Source organism: Nestor notabilis, unplaced genomic scaffold, assembly GCF_000696875.1.
Source record: "Nestor notabilis isolate BGI_N333 unplaced genomic scaffold, ASM69687v1 scaffold13667, whole genome shotgun sequence".
Taxonomy (NCBI): Eukaryota; Metazoa; Chordata; class Aves; order Psittaciformes; family Psittacidae; genus Nestor; species Nestor notabilis.
The window spans coordinates 19,563-31,204 of NW_009937881.1; the positions used below are offsets into that span (position 1 = coordinate 19,563).

Genomic DNA, 11,642 nt, shown 5'->3' on the forward strand with positions numbered 1-11,642 from the left:
CGGTTTAACCTTGTTATTTTAATTGAGCTGTGGAGAGGAATTACCTGTCTGAGGAGAATTTAGTTCTAACTCCAGAGTTAATTTTTACATACATTCAAAGAGCATCCTGTGATAGAGGAGAGAGACCAAGCAATCTTTTGCTTGAACATACACATACTGCACCACTACTGTATACTCATCTGCCCAACTGCCTTTTTTGTGGGGAAGAGAGGAAGTTAATACCAATAGGTAAGTTCAGCAATGTCAGGAAAAGAGTTTTTAATAAAACTTAAGAAAAACTTCCTTTTGGTTCTATAATCACTAAGGTAAACTTACTATGAGCATGGTGAGACACTGGCCCAGAGAAGCTGTGGCTTCCCCATCCCTGGCAGTGTTCAAGTCCAGGTTGGACACAGGGGCTTGGAGCAACCTGCGCTAGTGGAAGGTGTCCCTGCCTGGGGCAGAGGATGGGGACTAGGCGAGGTTTAAGGTCCCTTCCAACCCAAACCATTCTGTGATACACACTGCACATTCATGTATTGCCAGTGTTTACGTAGCCTTGTGTGCTGTCAGGGTCAGACTGAAGCACCAATCAAATGAAATAATAAAAATGAGAACCACATCAAGAAGTAATCAAGCCAAAATTATATATATATCCCCTATTACAGCTTTTTGAAGCCGTGCTTTCCAATAAAGTCCCACATCACCACCGAAGCAGAAACTTTATCTAGTTTACTTCAGTTCTCTTCCTAAAAAGACAGGAAGTCTGTAACACAACTGCAGCAACTACTGCCATGTGATGAGTTCACTGCTCCACTTTTTCCACATTCCAGCTGTGGTTTCTCCCAAGCAAGATCAACCATTTATGTGAAGCCATCCCCAAAAGGCCATCTCTCTCAACCACTCCCCCAATTCAGTACACAAACCAAGAGGAGCAGAGACAGTGCTGCCATTGTTTCTGTTGCCAGTTTACTCCAGATCTGAAAGGCAACTCTAAACCTCCTCCCTGAGGAGTCCCGAAGTCTTCTCCAGCCAGGCAGGCCCAACACTGTGCCCCTTGACATACATTTTGCTGTTAATAGTTTGACATAGCTCTTTAGACAAAGTTCCACAGTATGTGAACTACTGGCATGCACCGTGGAATGATAGTTGTAAGCAAAAGTGAGGTGGTGGCAGATGCTGCTCTGTGGTAGACTACTTCAACACTGACCTAGCTTGGAGATTATATCTGCAAATAAATGTGCTCCTTACTCTTTAAAGGACAGTTGCTGTAAAGAAACACACACGAGAATTAATAGAAACTGACTCAACTCATGCACAGCCCAATGCAATTTTTTATCTTTACTTACCCAGAAATAATTTGCAATTGCAAATAATTCTTTTTTTTTTTTTTTGCAACGAGTGTTAAGAGAACATCCTAGAGGACTACATTTCCTGCTCTCAAGGTGCATGCTCACACCCAAGTTTTACTTAGTCTTTCAGTGAAGGTTAATTTCAGAAGACAAAACAAGTGGAAGTGTCATGCGAGTTAACAACTGGAAGGACGTATCAGTCTCCTGAGCATGGCAGATGAAAAATAAGGACAGTGAAGAAAGTTTAAAGGGTTCAGATTTTGTAGAACAAAATTGTCTTGAAAAACTATTTCAGTGAGTTTCAGTCTCACATGTATTCTTAAGAAGCAGGAAAGAAACAGAGGCAAGTCAAAGCTCATTTCAGCTGCTTCTGCAGGAAGGCCCTGAAGTTTCCTCATCACTCTGAACTACATGAGGAGGGAGCACTAAGATCTTCAGGCCCTCAGCCTACACAAAGGCAAGCATACTGGAGTGGATAACAGATTCTATCTAAAGAGTTTACAGTAAGCAGATATTAATCAATAAGGACTAGGTAAACTCAGTCTACAGCACAGTATAAGAGATGTCTCCACAGACATTATTCCACAAGGCACAGAACCACAGAATGGCTTGCTTTGAAAAAGACTTTAAGATCATCTAGTTCCAACCCCCCTGCCATGGGCAGAGATGCCTCACACTAGACCATGTCACCCAAGGCTCTGTCCAACCTCTCCTTGAACACCACTAGGGATAGAGCATTTACCACTTCTCTGGCATCCAGAAACCTACATTGAAATGAGACATTTTAACTAATGCACAGCATCTGTTAAGCAAAGAACATATTATGATAAATTCTACTAAATATTTGCTGAACTGTGAGCAAAAATGCCCAGCTCCCTTACCTGGCATGGTACAAATTCAATTACCACTGTCTTGGAAACATTCTCACACTATTATGAAATCAAGGCAACAGGTATTACATTGTTTTCTTCCCATCCTTCAATGGCATTTACCAACTGTAACCTTCAAAACCTACCCTCAAATCAACAGAAGATTATCACCTGGAGATGTTCCAAACTTGTACTCTGTCCACTTAAACAATTTCCAGAGGCACAGAAAATAAACCCTGAAAAATCAGTCACATATTCTACCACAGGAATTGGTTACCCGACCAGTGGAGGAACAAGATTCTGACACATAAATCATGACAAGGGAACTGAAGGACTTGAGAAGAAATTCTTGTCAGAAGACCTACCAACATCTCCTGAAAATCCCCAAATCTACATTCTCTGCAGGTAAAAGCCAACAGTTGGTACCCATGACCAGGCAACACTTGTTTCTAGAAATAACTCGCTAGATACAGTGATGGTCAGTTCTTGATTCCCTCTTCCAACCCCACATCACCTCTCAGTCAACTACACTTTTCCTAAAAAAGAAACCAACCAAACCAAACAAAAAACCAAACCAAAATAAAAGATAAAAAACCCACAACAGAACAAAACATCATCAAAAACGTCCAAGTGTTTTGGCTATGGTGAATAACCTTCATCAACAAGTCAAAAGTCATGTTTCGGATCAGATTCCAAAATCATATACAAAACCAGGTTTGCAGATTTTTATCTCTGAGAGACTGCCAGAGGTCAGGGTAAAGGAAGAACAATACTTGGTTTATGGATAAACAAATCCAACACAAATAGAGCCGGACAGCCTAGAAGTTGACCTACCTATGAAAGAGTTAACCCATGAGAAATCATGGTTTAAAAACCCCTATCACATCTTATAAACAAGGTTTTCCAGCCACCGACCTTCCAGTAAGAACACAGTCTAACAGATACCTGCAGGTCTGAATAAAACATTTCCACAGTCAAGGGAGACAACAATACAAGTGCAGTACAGGACACCTGAGAGCTGCAATAGGGTAACTTGGAAATCCTCCTTTAGAGTTCTGGGGAAAAAAGCAGGGTTTGAGAAACTATTTGTCTACAATGTGCATTTACGTTTTTCCCCTTAGAGAATAGCCCTCATTTCAGAGGAGAACAAAGCAGAGCTGCTGCACTGAAGCATTAAAGACAGGGGAAGATGAACTGGACAGAAATCCTGCATGTTTGCTAGTTGGGATGGGTTGTAGCAAACCAAAACTAGTTTGCAGTTGGATGATGTGCAGTGCTCGCCTACCATGTGAATGCTGCAGCACCCTCGGAAACAGGAGTTTCAACAAGTTAGGACTCTAATACAGAAGCAACATTTGAGTCCAACCTATCAACCACCTACACATAATGGTTCTTTTCTAGTCAGCAGAATTTCCAGTTATCCCAAAGTTACCAGAAGAACCCAAAACTCTATTCCCAGAGTCTGAAGGCAGATTTCTTCAGAGATCTGAAGTACTATTACCCCACAAAGAAAAAAAAATGTGAATGAGTGCATGAAATGTCATCCTAAGCAAGAAACTGAACCTGAGTCAGCAGTAAGATCTTGCAGCAATAAAGATTAAACATGGACTGGGGCATATTAGCAGCATCAAAAGGATGAAAATGATTAAAAGCTCTACCTGATACCCATGAGACTGTTATCTGTATCCAGTGTGGTGCCCCTGGACTAAAACAAAGAGATCAAAACCAAGGAAGTCCAGTGGACAAGCACAGTGATGGCTGGGTGCTGAGGCTTACAAGATACAAGCAGGGATACTGACAGAGGTGGTTTAATTCAGCCTGGATGACCATTCTCAGAGACGCAAACAGAAAAAAAACAAGGAGCAAAGCACCAAGCTGCTGCAAGGCACCAGCTGGAGAAAAAGGAATGGGGGGAAAAACAAATCACAGTGGTAGTAGGTAAATCCTGGACCACACAGGATTTACCTGGAAAAGTAAAACCTAGATACAGGTTTTTACCTGTACCTGGGTCATTTTTTTACCCAGATAAACCTAAAAGAGGTTGTGTTATGACTTCAAAACTTCTGAGGCACTAATAACTACAGAGAGGCTTAATATGGATAGCTCCTTAAAACAGCAATGGAACTAATGCCCAAATTGAGTTTAACAATTCATAAAGAAGAATTCATATTTTTTTTTTGTTTTTCTTGCCAGATAACTCAACTTTTTTTAATAGTACTTATAATAGGTCAGAGCAAGGCATAAAAGCACGTATTCCTGCACCAAAACCCCTATGATCTTAATATACTATTTCTGTTAAACAAGTATTCATCCATACATACGACTTCTGCTAACAGACCATTTCTTGTTCAAGCCTTTATGAAGATTTTTACCAAAAAAAAGTTAATGTTGGCTCCAACTTCCCCAGAGATTACAGAACACAGGGAGACAGTATTAAATACATTCTTGTTCCTTGATATTTATTTCAGCTAATTTCTCCTTGCTTACTGCACTTTTCAGACTCTCTAAGCAGACACAACATACCTCACTATGCCAACCCTGAATTAAGTGCTTTTTACAGCCAGAGTAACTTTCTTTAAAATAATTTCTGTGCTTAAAATAACTTACAACAGTTGATATTTCCAATAAAGAACAGAGACGATAAAAAGTCAGTTGAACATTAAATGGTATTTTGATTAGATAGAGATGTAGAGTGTCACATGGCAGTAAACACAGAATCACAGAATGGTTTGAGATGGAAAGGACCTTAAGATCATCTAGTTCCAACCCCCCTGCCATGGCAGGGATGCCTCACTCTAGACCATGTCACCCAAGGCTCTGTCCAACCTGGCCTTGAACACTGCCAGGGACGGAGCATTTACCACTTCTTTGGGCAACCCATTCCAGTGCCTCACCATCCTAATCATGCTGGTATTCTCCCTTTTCTCCTGTTTCCATCTACTTCTCCTCATAGCTTCTTTTAACAAATGAAAATGTCAGTAAAGTTCTTGTGAATTATTATTATTATTTGTGAAGATACAAAGAACATTGAACCCACTAATTCCCTAAACCTTCATATAGGCAATAAATCAGAATGAAAATAGACCTTCATTTCATTTACCTGAATTAGTTCATGAAGTCTTGTATATACCAAAAGGTAAATAATTCTGTCTATTCAAAAGTAAGCAGAACTGAGCAACCACAAGCTTTCCAAAAGGCATTCTCACACAGGAGATGAAGGAGGAGGAATGGTGTTGGTAGCAAGCACTTCTCCTGTTGTACCGCCACAATTAAGAACTTTGCATTTACATGGAAACTGCTGGAATTATTCCTCATCATCTCCTTCTCAGCTTTTTGGCTAGAAAATAAGGCAGAAATTTTACTCTCCCTGCAAAAAGCCTAACTAAGCAGACTGTGCAGAGAACTTTGAGATTATAAATGCACCAACTGTGGGGAGGCTCCATTACAACCCATCTGCAGCCTTCACCTGTGGGCTAGAAAACAAGCCTCTGACAGTCTACACCATTACCCTTGATCAACATAACCTGAATGTCTATGGGACATCTCTGTAAGGACAGTTCATGTATTACTCCTCGTCTCTTGGGTTTTTGAAGAAGGGAAAAAGCATTATAGCTGAATATGCTATGAAAAAGCATTATAGCTGAATGCTGCAAGCAACACACAACACCCAGCCATGCTACAAGCCTTTCAATAGCCAGTGTGAGACTTTTGTAATGCTTCCCACCAGCCACTAGAAAAGAAACACACACATTTGACTTTATTTAAAGGAATAACTAGACCACATTAAGTCCTCACTTACTGCATAATTTTGTACCATTACTAAAGGAACAACCCCAGAACTCTTAAGTACCACTGAGCAAATTTTCCTTTCACTTTCCATAATGATAAAAATAACCTCAGTCAGCCTCTTAGTTTTGCTGTTGAGTAACTGAAAACAGTTTCACACAAACAAGACTTCAAATAAAGCAGATTTTATCTGCAAAAGCACTTCCCTTTATTCTGAAGAGCCACATATCATGTAAGATTTAGTGCTAAATTTAAGGCAGAGCTAGCAGAACAGTAATTCTAAACAAAAGCCACAATCCTTCACGCATAAAGGGAAAACAGGGATTAAAATTAATGTGGACAGTTTCAGTTCAACACCTAGTGGAGAACAGGCCACATGACAAAGTTCAAAGCACACCCAATTAGCAGATGGGAATTCTGAAAACCGAATCATACAATTTCCAACCTTTATCAAAACAAAAAGGCTGTTATCTTTATACAAGTCCAACTTTGCACCTATAGAGGATCTGCACGGAGAGAAAATGGTTATTTCAGGAAAATCCTGTAAACTTTTATCTTTTTCTACATAGTGACATGACAGTAAGTACAGGTGAGAGGAAGACCACTAGTCTTTTGTTTCAAGCAGACAGAAAGTAGCTTTCAAGCAAGTAGCATCCAAAACCATGCTGTGAAGACTGAAGCACCCATCACCTGAACACATCCTGGGCTGCTGAATATTTGTTTTCCAGCATCATCTTTTCATGCAGACCCTCAGTGCACGTGCTGCTTCCCACACCACAGCAGCATAAGCTTGTTTGCCTTCCTCTCCCCAACCCTTTTAGATGACCATTACTGTCAACAATTAGCTCAGTATGCACCCAGATAAAGTAGCAGTGAGGGACGTAACCTTCACCAAATTTCTCTTTTCCCTCCAACAGGAAAGTGAATATGGGGGGTCAGGCAACCACAGCTCTGCTGCAAGGCAGGGAAGCTGCCTGTGCTGTGTGTTCATGTGGGTTCCCTCCATCAGAAAGTGGGTGTCCGAGTCCTTCCCCAGCTTCTGGACAACACCACCTGCAACTCAGCTAGGTTTTGTTCATTGGTGGTTAAAGGCTGTGTACTCACATCCTCCCCCACAGCTCTTTCTGTGCCTCCTCCTACACACTTCAGTCCTGCTCTCAGCCTGTCTCCTCCTGAACAGCCTAGACTCTATTTAATAGGCTTCATTTAACATAAAACAGGCACAGAAGAGGAGACAACATGATATATGAAGTTTAGCATCTCAGATTACTCAACCATAAGTATTTTCATCCTTTCTCTTCCCCTCTGTGGTCAGTGAATTCCCTTTTCAGAGAGACAAAAACAGGAGATCAACACTGTAATACTCCTTGTTACTCTGTCTTCCTTTGAACACCAGAATTAGAAAAGTACAATAAGCTGTCCTCTCTTAAAAACAAAATGCAGCATTATGGAAGGGCCCTATTTATTAACACAGGTGACTTATCTATACTATCAAAGGACCTAATTCCTAATATCAGAACTCCAAATTATACATGACCAGTCACCTGAAAACACACGTGTGTATATGTGATATAAACACATTAAATTCACATGATTTCAGACTTAATGCTGAAACCAGTAAGTATTCCTTTGAAAGTTAAGCCTCTTTTTCTTATCAGACTACAAGTAAAGCCACAGTCTGGACTAGGTTTGTGATTCTATATGTGGTACAGGGTGTAAATCCTGCTTCAGAAGCTCTCTCTCAAATACGGAGATTCTTTGGAAACAGTAAAATGTAATATTATTCTTAAAGCCCTTTATTTTATGCATAGTCCCTATTTGCTGCCAAGGTTTCCCAAGATCCTGCTACTTAGAACATTTGGATGAAAAACTTCTAGGAGTAGCCTGTACAGAAAGAGGATCCAAATTCCTGGACAAAATAGAAAACATCCATAGCACTAGAGTAAGTAAAGACTTTGGATTCTTGTAGTTCATTAGAAATGAAGGGATCTGCATGGCTTATTATGTAACTGGACATAGTCCTTGTCCTCTTTATGTTCACACAGTGTGTAACAGAAGTCTCATTCTCAGGCTCCAAAAGGATAAATGAAAATGGCAAATGAAAAGCACAACTTCCACAGTAAGATCACAATGGCCCTGACTCAGCAATGCTGTTTAAACCCCAAGCATTTAAAAAGCCTGTGTTTCAGCAGTGGTGTACAGAAGCAAAGTCCAAAGGTAAAACTCATTAACCTGCGCTACTCTGGGTCACTAGGGTGAAGGGACAGACAAACCACCAACTCTTTAGTCTCCCAGCCAATTATTTGTTCACCCTGTTTCTCAAACCAGGTTCCTGCATATATTCAAATGAAGGAAATGAATTTAAACTCATGCTTCATGTGAAAGACCTCCGGCGTTTTAGAGCTGACACAAGTACACATGACACTGGCAAAACAACCAACATCAGGTTCCTTTGCCAGCAGTCAGCATCACAGCTGCTTTCAGAAGCAATAAACCAGTTTCGTGTGCTAACCTGGAGATTTATGAGAGCACCAATACCCCACCTAGCACTGTACCTGTGATGCCTTAAGCTCTTTCAAGAGGAAAGCTATGCGTAAGCAAGCAGGAAAGTGGCCTCTTTTTCTCACTTTGGATCTTCCTGCCACACCCAATGAGGCATGTAGCAGCCTGAGGAAACAACCAGACCTTTCCGAGGCTTCATCAGCTAAAGAGACAGCAGCCAAGCCAGAGGAATAGCCCCAGAGATGTTCTTCACCATAGCGCACAAGAAGGCAGGGCAGGAGCTCTCTATATCCAAGTGCCCATTAAATGACACCCAAGGAGCTTAGGTGCATGTGACCAAGCACTGGAGGCATCTAATTTTTGTCAGTATTATCTCCACAGGCAGCTGCAAATCTTAACTGACATATCCAGAGCAAACTCAGTCTTGACAAGATCAGAGAAGCTAACACATTCTCAGATGCCAGACTGGACTCAATACAAGCACTGTTGCTATTTCAGGAAGGAAGGTTTCTCCTTTTACCAAATGTCAACTACTTAAGCAAAATCTAATCTGATTCATCTTCACTCTCAGTGGTTCCAACCTGTATCCCATTACTCAGAGAAAATCTCAAAGAGCTAAACTTGCAGATTAAGGCTGAGAGCCCCTGCACTGCAGCCTTATCCCATCACCATGAGGCTGCTGGAAGACAGAAAGGCTAGGTACAAATCACTCAGGTGCCTGTTCTTCCACATTGTACACAAGTGTGCCAGCCACTGACCGAAGTCAAAGCAATTGGCTTTCTCCTGCCATAGTTCATCCCTGATTCTCAAAACGGAAGTTTTACACACTTACCCTGCAAGACTGTGAACCTCAAGTAAAACTCCTTTCAGGACAGTTTGAAGTTCTAAGAAAATGCTCCTCTCTGGGACTTTGTTTCTACCTACCACTGCAGCACTTGTTTACGAATTACTTTCAGAAGCTACCTCATCAGCAAGCTGGTCTTCCAAAATACTATTCCAAATGCCTCCTCTTCCCCTAACACTGTACACAAACCCTGGCACACAGCACAGGCTCAGCTAGGTAGGAAAGCCCCTAGAAGCCATCAAACAAAACACTGCAGGGCCCAAGGTCATTTACTGAAGTACTCATTTAAGCCCAGGGAATGAATCCAAGAAGCCCATAGAAATTCCAGTGAACAGGGACTGTATGGGATCATTAGAGGAAGCAGCTACAACCCCACGGGCAGCAGATTGCAAATATCAACAAAAACTATCGACAGCATGTTTTGATCCTTAACAGTGTTGACAGCATAAATACAGAGAGCATTCCCCATGGCACAGAAGGACCCTCAGAAGCTCCCTGCTTGTTCCATACCTGTGAAACTCAGCACCAGCTTGCACAGTGTAAGGGAGTGGATGCATAAAACATGGGGAGGATGTGCAAGTACAGACAAAAAGCGGAAAACTCTTGTTTTCAAAACAGAGCAGAAATATCCTTCATATGTTAAAATGAAGGATATTAAAGGCCAGGTTACAGACAGAGCACCTGGAACTTCAAAGCTGATCAGCTAATTTGAACTTAATCCTCATATTCATGCGATGACATCACGCAGCGACCAGGATTACCTGTTCCCCATTTAACAGGTAGTAAGGACAGCCTTTGTTCTCTGGAATTCAATGTACCTGAAAAGATTCAGGTTAAAAAGCTCAGTCTAGCGAGTGCCACAGTTTGTGTAACACTGGCAAAACCACTAGAGACCATGCTAGAAGAGAATCTGGACAGATGGCTTTGTTTTGTTGGATGAGTAAAGTTGAGAAGTGGTTAAACATCCTACTCTGAGCAGAGCCTGAATGCGCCTGTTCCGCTGTGCTCCCTCCAGGCTGAAGGACAGCATTTGTTTGAGTTAGCAGTTGTGCTACCAGAATGGGTAACAAAAGCTCATGCTTTGAAGTGCTGAGAAGCCTCCTGCTTCAGAATTAAGTCTGGTTCCATGGCAACAAACAGACAGAGGTCCACAAAAGCTTAAGCACCTCAAACATGACTGATGACTAGAGTTCTGCTACACAGTACTTTAACCTAAGAATAAAAATCAATGAAGGCTTCAGCCAGTTTAGTATAGCTACAGAAAATGCTTCTCTTAAGCTTTGCAAATAAGGCAGCCTTTCAAAGAATGATGTTTGCCAATTCTCTAAGTATTTTATCAGCCTATTAATCTCATGCAAAAACAATTTTACATGAGGAAACAGAGATCAGCTGAAGCAATCACACATTTAGAACAGGTTAGATACAGCCAGCTCTGCTTGATATCTAAAGTTTATTTCTAGAACTGTTTCTTCAAAATATATCACACTTCAGACATTATATCCTAAAAAATAAAGACATTATGAAGGCCTTAAATAAAAAAAAACAAACCCCAAAAAGTAGACTAGACCTTTTAATCATTCACCACTTCCACTGAGTATCTGCATTTGGAACACCATGTTTAGAAGAGGTCATGTAACTGCTTTGAGCGGCCAATGCTTTCACTCCAACAACCGAGTGACAAAAATGTCAGATGGTATTGAAAGAATAAGTAGTCACACAAATGTTAAGCAAGCATTTGTATTTTAAGCTTAACATGCTTACAATGATCAACAAACTACTCCATCAGTGCTAGACCACTTACGAATCCTTACATGCCAAAGCTCTTCAATACGGGTATGGATCCTACTGATATTTACCTATTTATGTGACATGAGACTAAGGATTTTGGCCAAAATCACAAAAGGCATCACTGGAGAAGCCAGGAAGAAAACCCTGGTTCAGAAGGGAAAAAACCTTGTTCAGAACTCATTTTCCTGCAATGAAAAAGGAATCTTTTAAGAAGATTTAAGATATTTCTATGTATCATGCCGGTAATACAGAGTAGGATTCAGAGCCTTAGTCCCTAGCAATATTTGCCTATTTACTCAGACCAAAAAATGGTACGTTGTTAATACCTATTTAGATTAAAATAGCAATCTGTTAACTCTTTCAAACTAAAATATCACAGAAGACCTTTCTCCCACGATCTTACTTAATCTCAGTGTTAAAATATAAACATATTTTATGGAAATATTACCTGGCAAAGAAGTTTGTAAAAGGTGCCAGTATTTTCCGTTTACTGTCCACGTCTGTGTCATGACAACATTCCTG

General features: G+C 40.8%; 1 protein-coding gene across 1 annotated transcript in view; it reads right to left on the reverse strand.

The window, feature by feature from the left end:
• The window catches only part of LOC104409239 (TBC1 domain family member 14-like), a gene marked incomplete at its 3' end in the record, with an annotated part of 16,631 nt that overhangs the window by 4,342 nt on the left and 647 nt on the right, over positions 1-11,642 (reverse strand). The window contains 1 exon segment of the mRNA XM_010019059.1: positions 11,569-11,642. This exon segment is cut by the window's right edge and continues 12 nt beyond it. Within this exon segment, the coding sequence (XP_010017361.1) occupies positions 11,569-11,642 (74 nt within the window).